Below are 25941 nucleotides of genomic sequence, written 5' to 3'. Positions count from 1 at the left end.
TGAGCTAGTTAGGACACCAGGGCCTATTCTGCACACTTTCAATGAACTTTAGAAGTTGCCAAAGCACATTGAGAGTGTATTATCCTATGTGTGGGCAATGGGTCCAGATCTATCACTTTCTCTCTCCTACCATGTTGCTTTCACTAGCTGTTGTCTCTCCAAATCCAAGGCACTTCCAAAATGTAGGCAAAGGTATTGATGAGTTTTGATTTGGGAATGTCCAAATGCCTATCGCATGCAGAATTATGGGGTGGGCTGTGAATTGAGTTTAATACCCACAACAAGAAAAAAGTGGAAATAGAAGAAGAGCTGTTTTTAATACCCCACTTTTCACTACCCAAAGGAGTCCCAAAGTGCATATCAACACCTTTCCTCTTCCCACAACAGACACCCTGTGAGCTAGGTGGCGTGAGAAAGCTCTAAGAGAACTGTGATTAGCCAAGGTCACTCAGCTGGCTGCATGTGGAGAAGAGGGGAAGCAAATGCAGTTTTCCAGATTAGAGACTGCTGTTCTTAACCACTACACCATGCTGTGGGTGTAGTGGTGATGACCCCCGGCTTCTAAGCCTGGCAGGTCCAGCTCAGGTCCCAGATGACAGGTGGAACTCAGGCAGAAGGCTAGAAGTCCAGCAGCTGTCAGTAAGAACAGCATCTTGAAACCTCAGGGGAGGACTGAGCAGGAGAATGAAAGCGTTGCTTGTAAAGGCTCAAAATCCCTCCAATCGCTATGACTTGCCCCTGAAGAGAAGGTATTAGGGGAGACTAAGTTCAGCCTGTCCTCAAGAGAAATCTTTATTAGACTAGCCCACAGAAGGCCAGGAAGGAAAAGCTAGCCCCATCCTGTGTCAAGTAGGGAGGGATGGCTGGCTAGAGAGAGAGGATCCAGCTAATCGTCCTCCTGCTTGAATTATGAGTCCCCTACTGAGACATGACTGACTAGAAGGAGGACCTGAAGAGTATGGTGGCCCTGGACCCCACTCTGGGTGAGGAAGAGCCGGACTGGGTGCAGGCAAAAGCTGGCTCAAGTAGTAAAATGGAGTATCAGAAATGGCACGTAGGCAGTTAATTTTATTTCTACCTACTTACAATGTGTTTCACTTTGATAATTGGAAAGCTTTGATGTTATTTCATTCTACCAGTCTCTCCTGACTTTACTCAGCCTTCCTCAAACATTTGAAACCAAACATCAGGAAGATGCATCAAAAAATAATAATGACACTGTGCCACACTTATTCACTGTCATTTCCACCTGCTACTCTAACTAATGAAGCAAAGGGAACTTTGTCTTTCTGTGTAAAGAAATCAGTTTGCATCCCCTGCTTATTACTGAATTCATTATGCGACTGACTTTCCACAGGTCAAGGATTCTTATCAAAACTGTGGATTAAGACCCATATTAGCTCAAATGCTACATAACAGATTTGCATCTCACAAATAAATGGTTGAAGTGAATCTTTTACAACTTTATCACACTGGTTTAAATGTTAATACATGTAATGAAATAGGCATGAGTGTCACTTTACATTTATTTATAGAAATACCAAAGCAATACCTTGCTTTTGGTTCTAAGAACAACATGAAATGGATTAATAAGGGTAGCAATTAATCAAATAAAAAAGGAAACCACTCCTTATCCTAAATGTCTCAAACAGACATGAGTTGCACATTTATCAAATAATTTTCAGTCTTATTTTCATCAGTAGAACTCAAGGCAAACATTTTCATAGGAATAAAAATACATGGAATGGTAAAAACTGACAAACTACAAATTGCTGGACAGGTATTTTATGGATGAGTTAGATATCCCATTCTTGTAACAGTTTAATTTCAAAAGATAGTAGGTTATGATGTTAGAACCAGCTAAAGTGGAGAAATCACATCATAAGATGTATAATTCGTTTTCCTGCATAATTCTGTTTACAAACAAAGCAGAGAAAATTGCACCTTAAAGATCAGATCCCTATTTATTGTGTGCCTCAAGAAGAAGACAAAGAAGAAGGAGGAGGAGGAGGAGGAGGAGGAGGAGGAGGAGGAGTTGGTTCTTATATGCCACCTTTCTCTTCAGAAGGAGTCCCAAAGCAGCTCACAGTTGCGTTTCCTTTCCTCCCCCCATATAAGACACCCTGTGAGGTGGGTGAGGCTGAGAGAGCCCTGATATCACTGCTCAGCTTTATCAGTACTGTGGAGGGCCCACCATCATCCAGCTGGCTGTATGTGGGGAAGCACACGGACATGAGTCAATATACCTGGTCATTAACTTTGTTGTCCAAGCTGTAAAAATGTAGATATAACTATAAAAATGATATTAACAAGTCTGTTTTCCTCACAGTCAAACCTTATCCATATTTACTGGGATCGAGAGGGGGGATTACTCCCAGGCATGCATGCAGAGGATTGAAGACTTGCCTATCCTTGGAAGGAGGGAAAAAGTAATTAAAGACAGAATAGCATTTGACTTTCACGGGGGTTGGTCTTTGCTTAAGAAGACTCAGACAATCGTTGTTGGTATAACAGGTGACAGCTCTTTATTAACCAAACATGGGGTATGTTGGTTTGGCAGGGTGTTAAGAGCCACTCCATAGCCATCCGGCTGCTATTCCCCATTATGGAGTCTCCCCTGGATCCTGCACCAGTTTCCAGCTGGGAACATAGGTCCTGCCATGCAGCTGTAGCCCCTAACCAGAGAGGTGTTCACTGGGGATGTCAGAGGGAGTACAAACTGCCTCTGATTCCATCCCAGGCCACCCAGCCCCATGAGACCCCTAGCCTTCCCAGCTGGGTTGGTCCTGCTTGGAGTTTGCACCATTTTAAAGAGGCCCTTTATTTTGGGGAGTTGGCCACACAAGACGGACTCTACTCTGAACAGGCTCTGTCCCCTGCCAACCTGCCCCCAGAACAGCACCCCCTAGCACTGTTCCTGCCAACAACCTCGCTATCCAACCAGCTAACCAATGGCGTCTGAATTCCATGGAGACATAGGTCGTAACTCCACTCCAACAAATGAATCCCATCCGGCAGGTATAAGGCCTCTGTCCTGGTGTAAATGTCAGGGTGACCATGCCCCCCAGTCCAGCCATTATCTGGGATGATGCTTTGTTGATCATGCGGGCTGCCAAGTTGACCCTGCTAGGCATATGCACGTTCTGCCAAGTCCATCGCTGTACAATGTTAGACCAAATTGTCACAGGAAACTGATGAGCAATGAAGGTCAGATCCCAGGACACCAAATTGATGAGCTGGATGCTCTTGGTCGCTGGCAAATTATTGCTGCCCAGTTTCACAAGGATAACTGCTGGTGGACCATCCCATTGAACTTCAGCAGAAATTACCCTTTCGAATGCCAGCTACCACATCCCTTGATGCCCTAACCAGCAGATCTGGATGCAATCCTCCAGGCCCAGATGTATGCCTGAACTGGAGGATGCCGCATTCTGTGCTGCCTGGTAGACATTGCTGTGCCTGACTGCCAGCACATGCCGGAGGGCCAACCATATCCCTGAAATGAGTCAAATATTAGTCCCTTGGTTTGGATGCACATATCCCTTGTATGCCAATGAATACCACCTACCCAGGCCCATAATTTGTTGCAGTGAAGCCCCGTCCTGAAATACTTGCTTTGCTGCTCCAATCCTAAAGGAGTGTTTCCTGTAACCACCAGGTTCAATTCCTAAATACCTAAGGCATCCCTGCAACACTGCTACAAACTGGTAGCAGGAGAAACACATCCCATCCTGGTGCAGAAAGAGCACCCCAGGCACATCTGGCTATATAGCCCAATGGGACCTCATGTGTCGCACAGGGCATGGATGGGAGTCCATTGTAAAATACTTTATGAAATAATGTTTCTTGTTGGCACTTTTGATTCTTATCAAACCAACAGCATTGGTTGTTTTTCTGGTTGCTGTTTTTTATTTTTGCTTTTATTTTTTTGTTGAGGCAGCTTTTAGATGGATTGCTTTTGGTGTGATTATTTTTATTAGCTGATTTTATTAATTCCCATATGTAACTATCTCTGTTAACTGTCTTGGTTTATATAAATAGCAGAAAGATGAAACATATCACATATTTACACAGATAATTTATATTGGCAGTTTTCAGAAGTGTGCTGGATTTCGATGGAAATTTATCTCATGGACCATTTATGCACTGGGAACTTCACTGCCCCAGCTCCTATGCAGGAGCACAAATCGGGGGCAGATGAGGCGCATTGGGCCAAATGCTCCCCCTTGTGGGTGCAGGAAGAGGTGGGGCAACCTGCCATGACTAAAACTCCAGCCTGCAGCATGGCATGAAACCTCCAGTGCATAAACGGTCATACTGAAAAATCATTGCATATACACATAGAGACAAAAATATGGGTTTAAAGTGTGAGAAACTATGCACAAAAGCAAATCACTGCAATCTTCAATTAATGGAATTTTGAGGCATCATAACATGAGTCATAGTCAAGGATGGCAACATGAACAGCTTCATATATATTTTTAGTAATAGAAATGTCCTGAAAAAAAATGAAGACAAATAATGCCTGTGATTTTAAATGTTTTTTATTTGTAACAGTATTACATGGTGTGTTACAGAAATTAATGGAAAAATTTTAAAAATCGGTTGTCTTTTGCTAAATGCATAAAGTTATACATAAAGTTAAAAGAAGGATGTTCAACAAATAAATGGTTTTCCTCTGAGGTAAAGTTAAAGTTGATCTAGAAATGTACTGCAAAACAGTCATTTTAATCTTTCTTCTCTGTATTAAAAATACATGGTAGAATGTAGAAATCAAAAGGAATCAAAGTAGAAAGTAAACATCTTTGCAAAGAAGGTGCCCACTGCCCAGTACATCATTTGATCAGAGGTTTCATCAGACAATTGGATGACTATGATCTATCAAAATATTTCTGCAATATGAGAAGGATCAGGAAGCTACTGGAGACAGTACAGAATGATAGGTTGGATTTCCCTGGTTTAAAATTTAAAGTGACAAATTTAGTGCTAGTGAAGAATGGAAATTTTGTTGGCTCCCGCAAATCTATTACTTATTTACAGTACTGTTACAGGGCTGGCTGCTTTATTCTGTTGTATCTAGGTCACGCGTGGCAAAACTGTGGATCTCCAGGGACTCATGGTAATTGTAGTCCATGGACATCTAGAGAGCCACAATTTGGCTACCACTGATCTAGGCGACCATCATATAGCATAACATGGTAGCTGTGGAGTCTCATTTCAAGAAAAGAATCAGCCTTTACATAAAGCAAACTTCCTTGTGATTTCTGATTGTGAAATTCAAAGTTTAGTCATTTTTATAGTTACTAATAGTACTGGTTGCACAGACTTGACCCAACTTCAGGAGGTCTGTCAGTTACTAATATCTTCATTGAACCTATTTAATTATGATTTAAATATTTTGCTTTGTAACTGAAGAGTTTGTGATCATAATATTTATGAAGAATTGATTAATTGACCATGTTCCTATGGTCCAAGTGTTCCAAGATAAACACAGTAAAGAACTTTGCTAGGGAAGAACATAGCATTGTTTATTCATATCCACCTTTGAAAGGTATTGTTCAAAAAGAAATACTTGTGGAATGTTCTAATCTTGATTAAATTAAAAAAACACAATCCCACACATCTTAAATATACACTTTTTGCATCATTCTTTAGATGTGTGTTTGCTGCAGAAATTCTGATAATGTCTAAAGAAACAAAATGGTTGGAAGAGTATGGTAGATCTCATTTCTGCACTGATATCAGAGACTAATTTCCACATCTAGCATATCATTCACACACTTTATTACCTACTTCAAAATACCTGGCTGCATTATTGAATTTGGCTGTCAATATCACTAAATTGTCATCTTCTTTCTGATTTCAGCTACTTTTGTAAAATGCCTTCACCTAAATCAATAAAACATAGAAATATACAATTCCAGGTCTACATAAATCAATGAAAAATACACACAAATCTTGGTGTTTCAATTTTAAAACAAAATCTGTATAATACTAAAAACCATTCACCATTTGAGTTCATTAAGTTTTTTTTTAGTGCTAAACCACTAAAATTTAATATATTGTAATCTGCATAGGAACATCACATTTGACCTGTATAACAATTCTCTGTAGGGCAAAAATATATAGATTCTTTATGCAAATCATGTGCTAAAGATAGGAACCAAACACTGCACTTTTATTACATAAATGTAAAAAAAAGAGACAGTCTTTTTAAAAAAAGTTGTTTTTTGATTTGTGTGTAAACAGTTTCACTTTTACTTTTTGAATTATGAAATGGCTATGACCTATGATTTCTTTTTCTGTAAAAAAAAAAAGGTAGAATGTGTCATAATATTTGTATGGGAAAATCAAGACAATAAAACCATGTGTTCCCATCAACTTTACTAGTTGCTGACAAGCTAGCTGATGCTGGAAAATGAATGTAAGCCTCGGCCTGCTGTTATAAGCATGTGAAAAAAAACATATGTGATGCAAGAACCACAAGCTGGGGTTTTCGCACTTCCATTTGCTACCTTCTCTACAGTGTCATGGCATTATTAAAAGAATTCTCATAACATTTATATTTACAAAAAACCTGGCAAATTTCATTCAAACTCCTTAAAGCCATTTCCTCTTAAACATTTAAAGAGTTTTAACAGTAAGTTTTTTTTAAACTTCAAGTTATAAAATAAAAACCCCATTTGAATTTTTCCGATGTACAAAAGTGATAAAGATGAACGATTTGATCACAGATTCAGTTCATTATTTCAAAATTCATGCCATCTTCATCCTGTTAATAAAGTCCATCCCAATCCAATCCAGACATACACTGGAATTATTTGGCAAACGATTTTTTTCTCTCTTCAAAAATGGCACACAGAGAAGAAAAACACTTGTCTGCATAGCATTACAGCAGCAAGATATCAAAGAAATAAAAAATATTCCTTTACTGGTTTCAAGAGTTCCCTAGGAAATAACATTGTCTTTTTTGTCATCAATATGATCTGATGTCCTTTTCTACCCACAGCAGAATTCAAAACAGAAAAGCAGCATTTCTTCTTTTGAGACACTGGAACGTAAAAGGTCCATTTGGCAACATTTTCCAGTTGAGACAGATAATCACCAGAACAGCATTCCATGATTTCAAGTTAAGAATTGTTTTCACAGGAGGCATTTAGCTGCTGGAGTCTGAACAGTTTGTTTTAAAGAGAGAAAATGAAATGCTCAAGCACTCCCCCCTTCAAATATGTCATTATTCGGCAGCAGGATCAGCCTGGTATGACCATAAAAATATACCATATCATAAAAATGTGCAGTCGCATAGGTAAATTGCCATTGACTTGATGACATGTTTGCTTTCTATGTGTTGTCTATACTATTTAACAATTATTTGTATTTATAAGAGATTTGAATTGCCTGCTTTTAAAGAGATAAGGAGAAAAAATTGCTTGGATATTTGAAACTTGTAGAAAAGAGGCAAATGGTTTTGCTTGGAAAATAGAAGTTTTTAAACAAAATAACAACAGCAACAAAAAGCAATGCTCTCCCATAGAAATGCCACTGGTTTCTGAAAAATCTTTCTTGCTGAACCAGAGAAGTGATTATCCGCAAATCTTTGTGAACAACTGAAAGAAAATGTGAGAGCCAAAGGCCTGGCAAGGTTGCAGTTTTTCTTTCAAAGCACCACAAGCGTGGGTCAACGCTATTTCTTAGGTCTGTTGATCTGGGCGTAGAGAGGTTCTCTTTCCTGGGGACAATGGAAAAGAACAGTAAATACAGATGTTTCCAGTCCTTTGTACAAACATCTAGCTGGGAAAAGGTAAGCAAGACGCAAAGAAAAGAGCTAAAGAAACAGTGGGTTGCGTCATTTGGATTTTTTGCTACCACGTTCCTTCTGCTCAAGGAGGCTTCGAGCACTACTACAGGCTCCTCCGCCAGCAAGGTTCAGCCCAATATTTTCATCCCATTCTGAATTATCATGGCTTTTCAGATGATAGTTTTAAGAAAAAATAATTTCATTTTTTTTGTGCACAGCAATTGGTTCTTAAGAAGTCAAATGCTATTCTAAACTGAAAGAATAAAAATGAAATAAAAGATAATTAGTGTACATCTGACTGTATTTTACAATTCTCGATTTTAATTTATGACCCTTTGACTAAGAAAAAATCAGTTTTAATTCACAATAATTACAAGATATTGTTGCCCTATAATCAAGATAATATTTCAGGTTTCATACCACACTTTTTTCTGCTGACATATTCAATTCCAGTTCTCATATGTAATACTTTACACCCTCTAAGGTATAATCGTGCACTTATATGAGCTAAAGTTCTCCATGCATAAGTTACATCAATTCCAAAAAGCTGCTTGCTTTTTATATAATTCTACTAGTGACAATACTAAGTTCCCCCATCTTGAGGAGACTGGGTTGTTGGGAATGGGCCATGGTCCTGCACGTGGAGGGTGACTGTTTTCTCTTCATCAAATGCCCATTGAGCAGATAGAAGGAAGCCCCTACCTCTTCCTCCTGCCTGCTGATGCTTACCCAACTAATTCAGACTGGGACAATGGTGCCTCCTTCTTCTTGCCACTGTCTTGCCTATGTTCTCTCCAGACTTGGCAGTGACTGAAGAAGCAGTGACTGAAGAAGCAGAATGAACTGGCAGCAGCATACAAGAACAGAGCCACCAATGTGATTGCTTCCTTTCCCCTGCTACCTTTCTCTCTTTCTCTAGTGGAAGTGGGGAACAGCAGCATAGCTGGGGAAGAAAAGTGAGAGTGACACCACCCCTGACTGTTTGGTTGCACACCCAACTTCTGCTGCTCTAGGCAGAACCTCCAGGTCCTGGAGGCTGGTTCTGGAGTCTGGAAGCTCTGAGACATGCACAAAGGAGATGGACATAAAGGAGGCTGCAAAGAAGCTCACCCCCCTGCTGCCACTGCTTCCCCATTCAGCTCAATAACTTAGAGGCTTCCAAATCTGTGCAGATCCTGCTGCTCCTTCCCAACTACATCCATCCACTAGTGAACAAAGACATGCTATGTGTGTAAGCATAGACAATGCTCCTCCATTTGAAGGAGATTTAAACTCCCTGATGCATTTTTCAAAAGGTTTCAGATTTTTTTGCAAGCCTAAGTGGTTCCCCCACATTTGTAGAGAAGTCTCTATTGTGTCAAAGTGTTCCCGGTCCAATTGAAAGCAAGATAAATCAATCTTTAGATTTCATGAACTGTAATGAAATTTTCAACTCTGCTGTAAATTAATCTTGAATGAATATCATGACATTCCAAAAAGGAAAACCCTTCTCCAAGTAAACGTCAGTTTGTGGCTGGAGCTCTAACAGAATCACTAAATACAATAATTGTTAATGACTGAAAAAGTGACTGAAAAGCCTTTTGTCACTTTAGGACTGGCGAAAGAGGTGGGATAAATAATGAGGAAAAGGAAGATGAAATCATATAAGAATGGGGCCAGTTCCACATACTGTAAGGCAGAGAGTTGCTAGCTTAATTTACTGACTAAATTCAGTTTTAAGATGCTCAGGAAATCACTGTACGGTCTTCATCACTAACTGAGCAGATGGATGTCCAAAGAATCATAAAGAAGGATTCAATCTTCTGTAAAGAGTAACTGACATTTGAATACTGACTGAATTTGTTCCCAGTAAATGCATGGAGAGATAAGGCAATGAAAAAAAAATTAAAGATCTTTTGAACCTGGAAAAAGTATTTCACAGTAACAACTGGATCTTGTACTTCCTCATGGCCTTTACAAGAAATTAATTTTCTAACAAGTCAATTTATAATCATAACTTCTTTTAAAAAAGATTTCCCACCCCCCAATCTCTCAAAATTCTGCTGTACCTTAGAAAGCTGTAAGTAAAGGCATGGGTCTAAAATGACCATAAATCGAAATTCTACCTGCTCTCCAACTTTAAACATATTAACAGACAACTTATGCTCATTATTTCTGTACCCGTATTCTCCATTTACTTAAAGATGGCAAATCCCCCTCAGTTAACAGTATCTGAACAGACAAGATGACAGGCAGATTTTTACTTATGGAACAGCAAGGCTGACATAAATGATGCATTATGATCTTGAAGCTGCAATTCTCTCAAGGCTTACTTGACCTCTCTGTTCTTATGCAGATTCTGGCAGAGTGTCCTCCTTCTGGCTGGCTGGACAAAAAGTAGAAACTCAGCTGATACATTTTAGAAAATAAGTCTTCTGCTTTCTGATCTTCCAGCCAGAAGGAAAGCCCTGCAATGAGACTCTGCTGTAGAGAAAGAAGGTCAAGCAAACTCAAGAGAATAGCACCTCAGTCTAGATTTTAATGTATCTTTTATAATGCATGCTGTGCTTTTGTAATGAATCTGATTAAATGAGGCAGAGGCTGGCCCAGGATAGCCTGATCTCAGAAGCTAAGCAGGGTTGGCCCTGGCTAGAATTCTGATGGGAAACCTCCAAGGAATACCAGGACCATGGCATACAGGCAGGCAAAGGCAAACCACCTCTGAAAGTCTCTTACCTTGAAAACCCCACGGGGTCACCGTAAGTCAGCTGTGACTTGATGGCACTTTCCATCAAGGCAGAGGTTGAGAGGACTGGCAGTACACTAGTAGTAAAGGAATGTTCTCATATGGACACTAAAAGTATTTTTTACAGATAACTCCTATTTTTCCAAAGAACATCTTCATATCGGGCTTGATGCTAAATAATGAACTTTAACTTTTGCCTTGTTCCTCCTCAGCAATGACCTCATTGGTATGTCCAAACAGTTCCTTTTTACTAGTTGGTTTCTTGGTATTAAAACTGAGCCTATAGTTTGGTTCTGTAGATTGGCTAACAAGAGACATGCTGGCCTATAATATATTTTTTTATAGGAACCTTTCTGCCAGTGAAGTGCCAAATAGCTTCTATCTATTCTTCCACCTTCAAATGTTTAAGTGTTGTAGAGAGAGCCTAAATAATTAAATAATTAAAATAACAATATATTTAGTTAAAACTTCATAAATTTCTTCACTACCAAAACTTTGGCTCCCTCAGGCAAGCACTAGCCTTTCTTCCGAGGAAGAAAGTTCAAGGAGATCCTCAGCCTTTTCCTAAGACTGAAGAAAGTATAGAAAGTCTTTATATAGCTTTCTATTTTCTGAGCATCACCTTGAATAGACCCACCCCACTACTCTTCATTAGGCTTAAAGGAAGTGTGTGTGTGTGGGGGGGGGGAATCTTACAAGTATCCATTTGCTACTGGGCATGCACTTTTGTTCACTGTTATGCATCTCTGCCATTTATATATGCATTTCTGCCATTTAGATAACCTGTGACCATCCAAGTCAAGTGGAGCTGGCAGGCTACATGAAAACCCTCTAGTACAAAAGGTAGTAGGGCTGACGTGGACAAGTTTGGTAGTAAATCAGGAGAAAACATTTTTATTTACCCATAGTTTAGCCTGCAGTGCAGTTTGTACAAAGTATACTACCAACAAATTAGAACCAATTTAGCTCAACAGCAACCAGCCCAAGAATAGTTTTGGCTATCTAGAAAGAAAGGAGATGATATAATTTCTGAAACAAAGATAATGGGGACTGAAAATAGATGTGGCCTCTGAATATCTTTTTAAAAGGACTTTGCAGTTTCAATCTTTAGATACTGATATTATTATGCAAGATATAAGTCATCCTATATATATATATATATAAGAGCCTCTTGTGGCGCAGAGTGGTAAGGCAGCCGTCTGAAAGCTTTGCCCATGAGGCTAGGAGTTCGATCCCAGCAGCCGGCTCAAGGTCAACTCAGCCTTCCATCCTTCCGAGGTCGGTAAAATGAGTACCCAGCTTGCTTGCTGGGGGGTAAACGGTAATGACTGGGGAAGGCACTGGCAAACCACCCCATATTGAGTCTGCCATGAAAACGCTGGAGGGCGTCACCCCAAGGTTCAGACATGACTCGGTGTTTGCACATATATATATACACATATATATACACATACACATATACATATATATATTTAATTCGTGGTGCACATGTTCTGGAGATGGATCACAGACTATATTATGATCATGTAGTGTGTGCATCTACAGTAGTATGTGCATACTATGTTTATGCTTTATTGACTAAGCTTCAGTGTGCATAGTCAATAAAGCATGAGCATAGTATGCACATACTACTGATTATTAAGATAACAAAAAAACCCAGATAACTTTGAGACCCATCTTTGTATATTTTGGAACACTATGATCATGCTGAATTAATTCAGTAAATATTGAAATGGAACATAAGAAATTTGAGGGCTTATTTTTTTTTTGATTGCAAGGTTTTATTATAGTAGACCTTGAGAATAAAAGTTTTACCTGTTCATCTCAGCATTCTTCACACAGATCAAATATGTATATTTTTTTCTAGAACTAATGCCATATTACTATAGAATAAGGTTAGTATCCCATATAATGCCAATTAGTGATGCATTTTGGTACAATGCACTATCCTAAGCACAAATTAATTATCTTCATCTGAAGAAAGTGGGGCAGAGGCAACTATGCAGACATAGAAACGAAACAGGGGACATCTGCCAAACACTACCTTTAAATTGCCATAATGACACAGGATGATGAAATGATTCAAATGCACTGTGAACATTAGTAAGGCTCAAAATAGTAGGAAAATTGGGGTATGGGCAGTTTTAAGGAAAGACAAATTAGTTATTCAAAACCTTGCTGCTTTATTTGTACTGCCCTCCCTTCCCAGCAAAGAAATTAATAGCTGCTACTGATAAAGACAAACCAATACATTTAAAATGGCTTTTTAAAGCAGAAAGAAAATAACTCTAACTCTGCTAGAACTAACAATGGTGTATTCTCTAGGGCTGCTGTGGACATAGTCAAAATTGCTCTAGTTGTGTGAATTCAATAGCAGTATTGAAGGGGCAAATTGGGGCCCCTTAGAGCTGGGATCACCAGAAGGGAGAAGAACTTATGCACATTAAGTACCTATGCAAGTAGAGTGTTTAAAGTTACCTGAAGCTATAAGGAGAAACAGCTGGCTAATAAATTTGATCCTGACTGGGCAAACGCTGTGAGACCTCAAAGTATGAGAGGAAGGGAATATATGGTGCACTCAAGTTGCCGGGAGGGAAAAACCTAGATTATCTGCAAAGTGGGGGCAATTCTTAAGAGACTGAAAACAGCTGTTGCTGCATTATGCATCAAAAATAAAACATCAATTTTTATTAATTTGTCTCAGATGTTACATACACAGAGAGAGGAGCAAGAGATCACATAGTACACAAACTAATTCAATCTATAGAACAGTATAACAAAGGGAACATTTTTTTCCATATGGCAGCACTAGAATATACGGCAATGAGATGGTAATGACACACATGCAAGAGTAAAAATAGCCACAGTCACCTTCACAAAGCATCTATGAACACCCACAACATGCAGTATGTGCTGATATTAATGAAAGCACTGAATTGAGTGACATGTATGATGGTATATCTTTTAAATTGTAGAAGCATGCCTACTGTCTGAATTAACAATCCATTCATCAGCACTATAGTTTAAATTTTTTATCAGATATTACATTTTCCAATTGACGCAATGATGTGGACTTAGGATGGAAAGGCACGTTTCTATTTTTTTCATGTTTCATTCATAAGAAGAGTATTTCAATGACATCACCATTCAGTCCAAAACAGATACAGCCTGCTACATTGCAGTTTATTCGGCAAATGGATAAAATGCTTATACATATTAAATGTTATATGGTTGTCTGAAAATGGAGACTGTTACACTGAATTGATAATTTTTGTGATAAATGTTGACAATCTTTAATTTCACAGCATATTTATATATATATTCCCTGCCATCCAGATTGTACTGTTGTTCCAAAACTAGTCCATAATATGCACTACTTAAGAACAGTGTTAATAACTAGAGATATATCAGTGAATGTGAAAGAGAGTGAAGTGAGAAGAGAAATATATGTATATATATAAGCCATGCATAAATGTAAATGACAGCAGGCAATGATGAAAGTGAATAGCTCAAAAGCATGAGAGAGAAAAGGACAGATACCTACCCCAACCTGCGCTATCTAGCTATCGCCCTGTGGACTTACAGTTTCACCAATGGGCTCACCAAATGGATCACTGTTGGATGAGGCCTGAGATCCATCAGGCTAGAATATAAGAACATAACAACTTTTTTCTCAACAACAAAAATTGAAACAAAAGTCAAAGTCAAAGATGCACTTCATTGTGAATGATATCGATAAAAGATATACTATGAGAGATATTTCTAGAACTAAGCCTCCTGGATAGGCCAACAAGCAAACTTGAGAGCCAGCTTGATGTAGCAGTTAACAGTGGCAGCCTCTAATCTGGAGCACCAGGTTTGATTCCCCACTCCTCCGCATGCAACCCGCTGGGTTACCTTGGGCCAGTCACAGTCCTGTTAGAACTGTTCTCATAGAGCCGTTTTGTTAGGGCTCTCTCAGCCCCACCTACCTCACGCGATTTCTGTTGTGGGGAGAGGAATGGAATATAATTGTAAGCCACTTTGAGACTTCTTGGGGTGGTGAATTGTTCCTCTTCTAACTGGGAGAGAGTTCTTTTGAATCACCGTTTTGTATTTCACGTGCTTTTTGTGTGGATATGTTTTACACTTGACCAATTAGAGGCTCCAGATTGTAGTGAGCCATTTATGTGAAAGAGTTGCCATCGTTAGTCTGACATTATAACTAAATCCCCACCTACACTTTTTTCAGTGATGAAAATCAATCCAGGTGTGCCTGTACTCAACTTGTTGAAAGACAGATGCCATGTCCCAGCTTTGGAAAGTTGTTTGTGAAACTGTTCTCTTAAGCCATTATATTGGCTGTTGAAACATTTAGAATACAGTTTGTAGAATCCCTCGACAAACACACTGGGAACTATTAAAAGATATTGTGTTGAAGACTGAAGACTACTTGTCTGTCAACTTACTATGCTGGATTCAGCTATTATGTGCTTCAATATAGAAGAAGAAGAAGAGTTGGTTCTTATATGCCGCTTTTCCCGAAGGAGGCTCAAAGCGGCTTACAGTCGCCTTCCCATTCCTCTCCCCACAACAGACACCCTGTGGGGTGGGTGAGGCTGAGAGAGCCCTCATATCACTGCTCGGTCAGAACAGTTTTATCAGTGCCGTGGCGAGCCCAAGGTCACCCAGCTGGTTGCATGTGGGGGAGCGCAGAATCGAACCTGGCATGCCAGATTAGAAGTCTGCATTCCTAACCACTACACCAAACTGGCTCTCTTGGTATCTCAGTGCCCCCTGTTTTGGTTACTGTTCTGTTTTTCATTGGGTCCCACCCCTCTATCTTTGTATTACAGAACTGAAGGGCAAAAACCATACTCTGAGGGTACGTAGACAGCATGTCCTAAGATCTTCCGTGCACTTACCCTGCCAAAGGGCAGTTATTTTGAGGGATCGAAGCTGGCCCTGTCTGTTGCTGCCTCCTGTCATCCAATTTAAGCTGTAAGATTAGACTGATCAACTACATTTCTTCTCACTGGCATCATCCACTGCTCTGCATTTGATTTTGTTGTCCAAATGTATCTGAGAGACCACTCGTGCTGGGTCAGTACTATGATGAACATAATAACCTGTAGCTTTTCTGCCTCTTCTATCTTGTTTTTAATTGTGAAGATACAGCTGTGGTGCTATCAGAGGATCATTTTGTGTTATACAACATTTGTGGGCTTTAAAATCTACTTTACAGACACTCCCCCAAATCCGACTACTTCTAAGAGGTGTCGACACATACTAATAGACCAGGGAAGAATATTTCAATAGAAAATTATAACAGACAGGAATACACAAATAGACTGAATAAGCTGATGTGTAGATCACAGGGATAAGGTAATTTGTGTAGTGTTCCATTTTCATTTATGGAATCTTGCTTCAGTAGCACATCATTCCAAAGTCAGAAATAGTTTCAAATTATAAACACACCTCTGGGATGATAGGGAAAGTGGAGGATGGGATTAGAGTGTGGAGAAAGTTAAAAAAAAATCTTCTATTTCCCTTGATTTACATTAGTTGTGAGCAGCCAAGAGAACATTCTGAGGGTTGTGGGGAACAAAGGCACATTCTGTTCTGTGAAAACACTACCTCTGCCTTGCTCTGCTGTGACAGGCCAAAGGAGAAAAGTGAGGAAAACTGTGAGTTTATATACGGAGTCCTTTCTCACACCAGAGCAAAAGATAGCACAAGAAAATCCCTTGATTCCCTGAAACCAGCGGTAGGCAGGTATAAACACTTCACCCAAAAAAAAAACATTAAGAGTGGAGAAAAATTGATATAACATTGGTTTAAATTTTCTATAATGACATACTCCAATTATTCTTCAATTCTATTGCATTCAAATGCCCTGCAGTGTTTCATACCTATACATTTGTTATATAAAAAACAATGTTTCTAACAATGTTTTGATCATATTCCACCCCCCTCCCCAATTTTATGGAAAAGGAAATAAAATGAAAGCATAAGACAAAATTATGTTTTCCTATTTTCTCCTTAGTGGCTGTTACTGATATATTCAATATATCCCAACAAGGATTTATTTATGTAATTTTTGGATTTGTGCATCCTCACATTGTATTCCATAGAGTACAAATGTAATAAATAATAACAACAATATTTGTTTGGTCAAGAGTTATGAAAGTTTACATATTTACAGTCTGATTTGGTTCCTTTTAACCTATTCTACTGAAAATGTTTTTATAAGTGCCATCTAAATCTTATACTATTTTATTTTGAGAATCTGTTGTGTTAATATTAGTACCAACATAAATGAGTAAGTCTGTGTTAATGTTTGGCGATACTGCCACTCACCGCTTCTTGTTCTTCACTTTTGCTTGGACTTTCAAAGCCCTCTTCAAAGAGGTCATCTGCAGCAGGGTCACTGGCATGAGATGCTGAGGATTTGGATGGAGAACTTTGCCTAGGAGCAGGCGTGGGAGCTAAAGACCACAGCAAGAAATTGTGTCAGTCCTAAATGTTCTCTTAAGTACCTGCTGCAGTTTTGTTGGAGCAGGCTGTGTGGACCCATGTGGGCACGATCAGTGCTTTCCCACTGGGTTACTTCAGATTTGTCTGTAAATACTGAGAAACCACATCACTCATGTACTATGAGAAATATGTCAACAAAGTAAACACTTGGTTAATTTCCTTTTTATAATTACATTGTGCTACAACTGCATAGTGAGACCATTCATATAGTTGGAATGTGTTCCTCTTTCAAAACATCTGATGCTCACTGACACACTTCCATTAACTGAACTGTGAATCAGAAATGGTTTGGTTAGCAGTGGTACATTGAATATCTCCTGTCAGAGGAAATGCAGTTAGGTAAAGTTGTAGCAGTGCAGGGATGGTCACGCAGAACAATTAACGGTTGCAGCATCAAACCAAAGCTATCTCAAAATGTTTACACTTAGACTGCAAAGAAAAGTGTCACTGTCTGGCATGCAAATTCTGTTATCAGCAGTTCAAAGCAAGACAAAAAGTCTAAATTTAGGGTCAATTCACACAAAATGTTTTTGCAACAATGTTATCTCAATAATTGTGTAAGACTGATTAATTATTAAGTCAAGAGCAGCAAGCCCCATTGAACCACATGGAACATCCACTGAAAATAATCAGAGCATATCACTATGAAGTTCTCTGGAATACTGCTGGAAATACGAACTCTATCTGCCTACAAAATTAATCAGGAAAGACAGTTTTTATGTTTATTACATTGTCTTTCAAAATTATATTTCATAAAGTAATATCAATGAAAGCAGACTTCCATGGGTTTGGGTGTGGTTTCCCTTAATTTCATGTTTCCCTAGCTTCAAAGACACTCAGTGTATTTACTTTTAAATTATATACAAGAGCTCTTATGACCATGCCTATGCTCCATATGGCTACAGCTCAGAAAAGGGAAACATTTTGCAGAAAGGTGCAGGAGAAAAAAATGGGTGTACTCACGTGAGTTCGTCGATGGCGTTGTAGAAGTCACAGGAGTCAAATTTAACTGAGAGATGTCAAAGTCATCACAATCATCTGCTTCCTGTGCCATCCCAACTTTGTTAAAGTAACTGGAGAAGGCCTCTGAGGTACAACTGAGGGAAGGCTGATCTGGTTTTCGTGATGGCACTGGCGGAGGCTGAGCCATCTGGAAATCTTTAAATATTTCTTTTCCTGCCTTTTGCCTAGGCCTATCTGTCTGTGGACTTGCTCTGGTGGAATCGCTTGTAGGTGGAACAGTAGCAATGGGAGCAACAGTACCTTGAAACATGGCTGCTTGTAAAGGCAAAACAGTTTGTGTTGGCATGAAGGCAGCAGGTTGAAACTGACCAGCTACAGATGGCCATGGTTGCTGGGTGGGAGAAAATATCCCAGGTTGTCCCCATGCAATTGACTGTCCTCCTTGCATCACCTGAGCAACTGGAGGCTGAGCACCCATGGCCAGTGGTTGTTGAACAAGTGGTTGTTGTCCCCAGAAGGAGGGCAGGACAGCTCCCATTGCAACATAACCTTCAGGGGAAAGAGAGTGGGTATAATTTCAGAACAGGAATAGCAAAAACAGGGCAGCGAAGGACAAAAAGTTGCGTAGATGTACAAATGAGGAATCACAGGGACTTTTAAGAGATGTCTTCTTCTGAATCACCAACAGCTCCACTAAAAGTATGAATGGACTGATGGCAAAAATTACAGAGGCATGTTAACATGTTATTTATATTCTGAGACGGTGTGCAAAACTAAATGATCTTAACAGGGGTGTATTCTCTATTACATAACTGCAAGAAAAAAAAGGTTGTTCAAGACATTATTTTTGCCGCTCCTCTTGAACTCTATCCATTTTTTTCAGAGGGTCGAGAATGCTCCTGTACTCACCCACTCAGACCAGGCCTTACTTGTACTTTGCTGAGGGAAGCTCTTGGGCTTCTTGCAGCATTCCTGCATTTTCATCAGTTTTGTTAAAAAGGGACAATATCAGTTTAATTCATCATATCTTCTTCCCATTTGTTAGTTAAAAAGCTAATGAACAAGGATTTTGAAACTTTGGCAGGCCATGGGGTAGCTTGGTCACTGTGCAGACATCTGCTGGTCTGTTCTCATTTGTATCAGATGAAGACTTTTTACTCCTTTGATTCCAGCAATCCCAGTTATCACAAAGAGAGAGACAGAAAAGGTTTCCAAGACCATTCTACCCTAAAGATGCTGAAGCCATGGCTGAATTTAAAAGAAGTCATTTGGGGTATGTGGAAGAGGAAGCATTTTTTTTTCCATATTGTTTTCCTGAATGGAATCCCCTGTCCTCAATATGCTTTTATTTTTACATGGGGGAAAATGACAGACACATTTCAAATGTCCATCTCTTTTTTGCCAGTGAAGATAATGTAGGTTTGGACTGGGAAATTTCTATGAGAAAAAATGCACAAGGGAAAGGATTACACAATTCTCCCAGTGCCAGGTTCCTAGGATCTTGAGGTTATACCATTGTTTCTCTTCAAACAGATTTATAATCTATGGAGACTGTTTGATGTGGGACAGGAAAAAAAGATAAGTGTCTGCTGTCTCCAGAACGGGGGCATTATCATACATATCTGCTTCTACCCTCATGGAAACACCCAGATATAACTGGAAGTTTTAACTTTAACTGCAATAAGCCATGTGTGCTTAGTCTCAGCTGAAGTCTGATATTTGGTGAAGATGCTAAAAGATCTGAATGATTGTGAAGATTCATTCCAAAGCGGTTTCCCCCCACTCCAAACATAGCCAAAGGGTGACATTTGCTTGCAAAAACATTTTGTATGAAGCCCTCATATTAATGTTTCAATGGCACCAGTGTTAATCTTCCATTCTTTACCCTAAGCCTTCTTTCTGTTTGCCAAAATATTAGCTTGTCTTCAATTATATATAGCAGATTCCCCCTCCTGCAATCCACACCAAGCTGCCTAACAATTACATCCTAAATAGTTATACACTTTTAACTCCACTGAACTCAGTGCACGCTAAGTATCCTGAAGTAGCAAAGATGTTTTAATTTCCCCCTTTTCCTTTTCAGTGTAATGTGTAATGTCTGTCTATATTTTTACTTTTTGTTATACAAAGATTAAAGAAGTGTACCTACATAGTGAAACATTTACACTACAATAATGTTAGTAATTTCATATGGTAGAAATCTTTTTCTGCTAGACAATTTTTCAACCTTTTCTAAGTTGGCTTTCAATACATACTTCTAAAGATTTGCATAGCTAAAGTCAGGAAGAGGTCAAATTATTTTTGAATTCTGGCATTATAAACTCCTAGAACTTTATTAAAATTTTCTTACTAGGTAGTTCTCGTTGTTAAACAAGATTTGTCCAATAATTAAAGGTAAAGGTATCCCATGTGCAAGCACCAGGTCATGTCTGACCCTTGGGGCGATGTCCTCTAGCGTTTTCATGGCAGACTCAATACGGGGTGGTTTGCCAGTGCCTTCCCCAGTCATTACCGTTTACCCCCAGCAGCAAGCTGGGTACTCATTTTACCGACCTCGGAAGGATGGAAGGCTGAGTCAACCTTGAGCCAGCTGCTGGGATTGAACTCCCAGCCTCATGGGAAGAACTTCAGACTGCATGTCTGCTGCCTTACCACTCTGCGCCACAAGAGGCTCTTACGGTATAAGGTAACAAATTAATTTAAAAAATATTCAAGGGGGTGCAGCTAAAAACATCACACTAAATATTTGTTACTACATCCAATTGATCTGTTAACATGAGAAAAGGGTTGGTTATATTCTGTTAATCTAGACTGAAGAAGAATAGAAAATATTTCTAGCCAGTGCATTTTTTTGTAGATATATACACAAACATGCAGGTAGTGCCAACTGAAATCTCAGACATCAGCAGGGGGTTATGGGGCTTCAGTTGTCAAAGGATGCAGTACATGTATCTATAAGCATATTTTCATTCTTTGCATAGTTTATTCTGCTTAACTTAATTTACCTGGAAGCAGTATTTGGACATTTGGTGTACATTTAATTTTTTTTTAAGCTAACAGTACAGTGGAAATTTGTTTTTGTTTTTTTAAAGAACAACACAGACTTTAGTTATGCCATTTCTTCAGTACAGAGAACTATATTAGAGGAAGGAAACTCAGTCAACGTAACCCCATTACTGAACAATTCAAATTAATTCATAGAGAACAAATATAGTCCCTAAAATATCACGAGTTTCAAACTCAGGCAACAAGTTGGAATGGTCTCATCAGTCTCTGTGGCTGATTCCGCACTGGCAGAAAAGGCTGAGAGGGAAGTGAGACAAATCCCCACTTCCACATGATGCAGCTGCTGGGCAGGCCCCCTCCTGGGCCTGCTGCAGATCAGGCACTCAGTTGCTCCAGGCTAAGAGAACATGGGAGAATCTGTATTCCCTTCGCTGCTGTAGGGGCCAACGGGGCCTGTCCTGCCCTATGGTAGGTTGGCTTTGCAGTGCTTTGCTGCACTACGGGGTGGACCAAGGCATTCATTTTTATTATGCAGGAAGGTGGGATTGCATGGAACGCATTTTGAGACCTGGGTTTCTTAGTTAGTTTGATATGTAATAGCTTCATGTAAATAACTAACCTGAGGGTACGGCAGCAGTGCTGTAAGGTACAGAACTAAACATGTCTGCACCAGAAGGAAGTGACTGGGATGAAGATGGGCTAAAGGCATCACCTGGAGTTGCAGGAGTCTGCAAAATAAAGCACAGTTAGAATGGTACCCATGGATCAGTGCTATTTCACAAGCTGCTTTTGCTGCCAGTAAGACTTTTCCTCACTGAAGGAGTGAATGAATGAAAGCATGTATCAATAGGGAGAACAAGGCATGCAGATGTGAGAGGGCAGTAGAGTAAAACTGTAGCAGCTAGAAACAGGATAAGAAAGTGGATAGGAAAAGCTCACACACTTCCTAAATATTTTAAATAAATTGAAAGCATTATTTCCAGCTCTTAAGAAACCTGCTTCTTTACACTCCTAAAGGTCTAAGCTTGTGAGATTTTCATAGTTTCATCGGGGATTGGTGGAAGAAATATGGACTAGAAAAACAATAAAGTAATGAGCAGTTCTACACAGAGAAAAATACTGAACTGGGTAAAACGACTGCAATCTCTTCCATGAAATCCTTTCCGATTCAGTGTGGGGCACAATTCCTCATGCATATTTGAATTACTGCAACACTACAAGAAGCATGCTGAGAGTAGCAAATCAGGATATTTCTCAGGAGTACTTACAGGGGGAGAGGTTACATCAGGAGGAGTGGACATGTCCCCAAACAGCTCTAGTTGGGTGACAGCCTATAAAAAATTCAAAAGCATCAGACTTTTCCCCCTTTCCTGTAAGCAATGCAGAATATGGTCTTGCAGTGATAAGTAAAGGAATTATTAATTTAGGTGTAAATTACTTGGGCTGTCCTTGCCTGATTTGAGCTGATAATCAGTGAGGAAAACCTTCATGATAATCTTACCATTCCCTTAGATTTGAGATAACAGTTTAATAGCTGGCAACACCACTGAAGAAAAAAAGAAAATTATAATTTATCATATATTCCCATTCTTCTAATACCCAGAGGGCAATTTTTCCCCTGAATCAGGGCCACTATTTGGTCAGAAGCAAATGTCCATCTTCTGACATTACCAGCAGGAGGAGCTCCTCACTTGGTCTGAAACTAGAAGATCGGGGCGGCACCTAATCCAGCCTGCTTCAGCCACCAGCATGGATACATTATAGAAGATCAAATTTAAAGTTTAAAGGGGAAAAAATTATGAAAGTAGAAACAAATAAGAAAAGTGTCCAAGAGGCTGTTTCTACATCTCCTACATATATCTGTGTGTAAGGACCACACAAAGCACTTGCTACAAGATGGAGTTGTCTGCCTTCTTGACAGAATAAATATTTATAGTAGTTCAGTCTTTAGATATGTCTTCAGGCTATACCAGTTGCAGCATTGGGAAATGAGGATTACCTACAAAACCCTCTGTCCAAATGCTATATCAGGTGAGGAAAATAAATTATAATGACTAATATACTCTGATGTTCCCAAAAGCCTGCTGAAGCTTCCTTATTAAGAGAAATGCAACCCCATTACATTGAGTACTTCCCAGTGTGCTGTAGAACATTCTCCATTGTCTCTACAGTCTTTACTAGTCACCTCTACAGTGGTGCTCTAGATAGCATTTTTCCTCAAGTAGGATGGTTTAAGAGGAAACCTTAACAGCTCTTGCCATGATCTCTGGTCTGCTAGCTGCCACAGTATGGCTGTAGTCTGTAAGCTTCAGATGGGTTATGAGATTCCACCTTCTTTTTTTTTTTTTGGAAGGACTTGCTACTTGTGTACATGCATAGAGTGAGTAAGGACAATCCTTGTTGCACACACACTGATCGAAAGGATGGTGAGGTAAGGTCATTTGGCAACAGATGCATTTTTTTAGCCCAGGTAGCTTCTAAGACTTCTTGTCACTTCTTGACCGTGCTTGTTGCTCAGTGGCAGCTAATGCTGCCATCCATGTTTAAAGGTGGGTCTTAAACCTAGAAGGGTTGAAAACCACTACATTATGGAACCTTGGGACCAATAGTCACCAGTGACAGGGCTATTGAATGTATTAATTGTGTATGAGAAGACAATGATCATAACAGAATAACTTCACTGGCCATCTCTTGGCTTGCAAAGACATCTGGAGTTTCAGTTGTTTAAAAAGATATAACAGCTAATCATATTAACATTTTCTATCAGCTGAGCCTTGTTCTAGAAGTTTATAAGCCCATATTTAAAATATATAGTAACTCCTCTCACCAAATAACCTCTATCCCCGAAAGTAAGAAAGAAAGAAAGAAAGAAAGAAAGAAAGAAAGAAAGAAAGAAAGAAAGAAAGAAAGAAAGAAAGAAAGAAAGAAAGAAAGAAAGAAAGAAAGAAAGAAAGATGCCAGCAGCTGACTACCAATTAATGGCCCCTACTGTGCTTACAAAATGTCTTCAGACATGACAGATCTCAGCTTTTCAGGGAAACCATTCCACAAGGTGGGGGAGGTGATGAAAAAGGGCTTTCATGGATGCCATTTGAAGTAGGATAACACCAGGCAGGTGGCAACCTGATGTCCACAGTGGATACATGGTTCTAAACAGCAACATGAATTGAATTCAGAAATAAACTGGCAGCCAATGTAATATGGGCAACATACATTCCTGTCAGCTAGCTCTAGCTCTTAAAAAATAGGCAAGATACATTCCTGCCAGCTGGCCATGTTCTGAACTAGCTACAGGCTCTAAGTTGTTGTATAGGGGAACCCAACATAAAGCACATTAAAGGTAAAGGTATCCCCTGTGCAAGCACCGGGTCATGTCTGACCCTTGGGGTGACACCCTCCAGCATTTTCATGGCAGACTCAATACAGGGTGGTTTGCCAGTGCCTTCCCCAGTCATTACCGTTTACCCCCAGCAGCAAGCTGGGTACTTATTTTACCGACCTCGGAAGGATGGAAGACTGAGTCAACCTTGAGCCGGCTGCTGGGATTGAACTCCCAGCCTCATGGGCAGAGCTTCAGACTGCATGTCTGCTGCCTTACCACTGTACCACAAGAGGCTCGTTAAAGCACATTACAGTAATGCAATTATGACGTTATGAAATTAGTGTTTCCAGGTTGGCTGTGTCTAAGAAGGAAGAGTTTGTGACCCAGATGTAGTTATTACCAGGTACTCTTGGCTACTAGCCAATCTACTTTTCAAAGAGCAAGGCTAGTTCCACAAGCACCCCCAAGTACAAAAACCAACTTCATTCACTCTACTCCATGTGGCCTCAGCCTCTCCAAATACAAAGTCTTTCCTGCCCAGCATCATTTCCTCTTGCCTATGTTTGGACATCCAGAAACAGGGCAGTGCTTTCAGTCACAAGGCATCTGAAATATTTAGACATGGGCCATTACTTTGTCAGTATTCTGAACAGATTTACTTTTAACATGTTTATGATATACTGATGATATGTAATCTCACTCCTAAGCTTTTCACACCCTTCACCAAAATCTTCAAATGCCCAAACAAAGCTTTATAGTAGAATATTGTAGATCCAAACATATGACAGAGAGTGCAAGGTAATAATAATTTTGCTGTTTAAAGTAAGTTTTCTTCCCTCTAACACTACATCTTCCAAGTCTGTAATTCTCGGTCTCCTAATGTCATCTTGCAGGAAAAGGTATAAACCAGTGGTCCCCAACCTGTGGGCCCCGGCCCGGTGCCGGGCCGCAAAGGCCATGGCGCCGGGCCGCGGCTCCCTCTCCCCGCCCCCCCGCAGTAAAAAACTTCCCAGGCCGCAAGCTGTGTGGGTGCAGCCCGCAGGCGCAGCCCGATGCGTGGGCGTGGCCTGCGCGGGCGCGGCCCGATGCCCTCCCGGGCTCCAGCCTCAGAAAGGTTGGGGATCACTGGTATAAACTACCTGAGCATAAAATGAGTCCAACTTCTACCTCTCAAAAGTTAAAAAGGTAAGATCCTTTACACAGGATAGCATATTTTAAGAAAATGAATTCCATACCCTCATTATCTGAATTGAAAAGAGAAAGAACTGCTAATTCTACTTGAAAATGTTAGACAAGGAAGGAAAGGTTTTCAGATGTCTGCTTTGACAGAATGTACCTGTTCTGATTCCGCTCCTTGTGAAATAAGATGTAGCCCATGTTAAAGGCTGTATTCTCATGTGGCAAAGAACACAGCAAAAAATAATGAGTGTTTCAACAAAGGAGTTCCTCTGTTAGGGGAAAGTTCCTTAATCATAGTATTAGGCTTGGCCACTGAAAGCCAAGGATATACTCCTGAGGCTTCAAATTGTCAGTTCTTAGAAGATTCAGTTGGTAAATAATGATTGGGGAAAACATAGAAAAGCACTGTAACAATCCTGCTTTAAAAAAAAA

At 39.8% G+C, this 25941-nt stretch overlaps 1 protein-coding gene across 21 annotated transcripts in view; it reads right to left on the bottom strand.

The window, feature by feature from the left end:
• Positions 1–4528: 4528 nt before the first annotated feature.
• DAB1 (DAB adaptor protein 1) overlaps positions 4529–25941 on the bottom strand; it is an 825935-nt gene continuing 804522 nt past the window's right edge. For 17 of the 21 annotated variants that reach the window (XM_077333584.1, XM_077333572.1, XM_077333571.1 and 14 more), the window contains 6 exons: positions 22277–22339; positions 21628–21736; positions 18003–18551; positions 16863–16990; positions 14068–14166; positions 4529–7729 (listed from right to left, as the gene is read on the bottom strand). In XM_077333584.1, coding sequence (XP_077189699.1) covers positions 14083–14166; positions 16863–16990; positions 18003–18551; positions 21628–21736; positions 22277–22339 — 933 coding nt within the window. In that variant the 3' untranslated portion in view covers positions 4529–7729; positions 14068–14082. The remainder of the gene's footprint in view (positions 7730–14067; positions 14167–16862; positions 16991–18002; positions 18552–21627; positions 21737–22276; positions 22340–25941) is intronic. The other 4 variants (XM_077333568.1, XM_077333587.1, XM_077333585.1 and 1 more) reach the window with 3 other exon arrangements.

This window comes from Paroedura picta, chromosome 4 (genome assembly GCF_049243985.1).
Source record: "Paroedura picta isolate Pp20150507F chromosome 4, Ppicta_v3.0, whole genome shotgun sequence".
NCBI lineage: Eukaryota > Metazoa > Chordata > Lepidosauria > Squamata > Gekkonidae > Paroedura > Paroedura picta.
The sequence above is the reverse complement of the archived record's forward strand: the minus strand, read 5'-3'. Positions and strand labels throughout refer to the sequence as shown.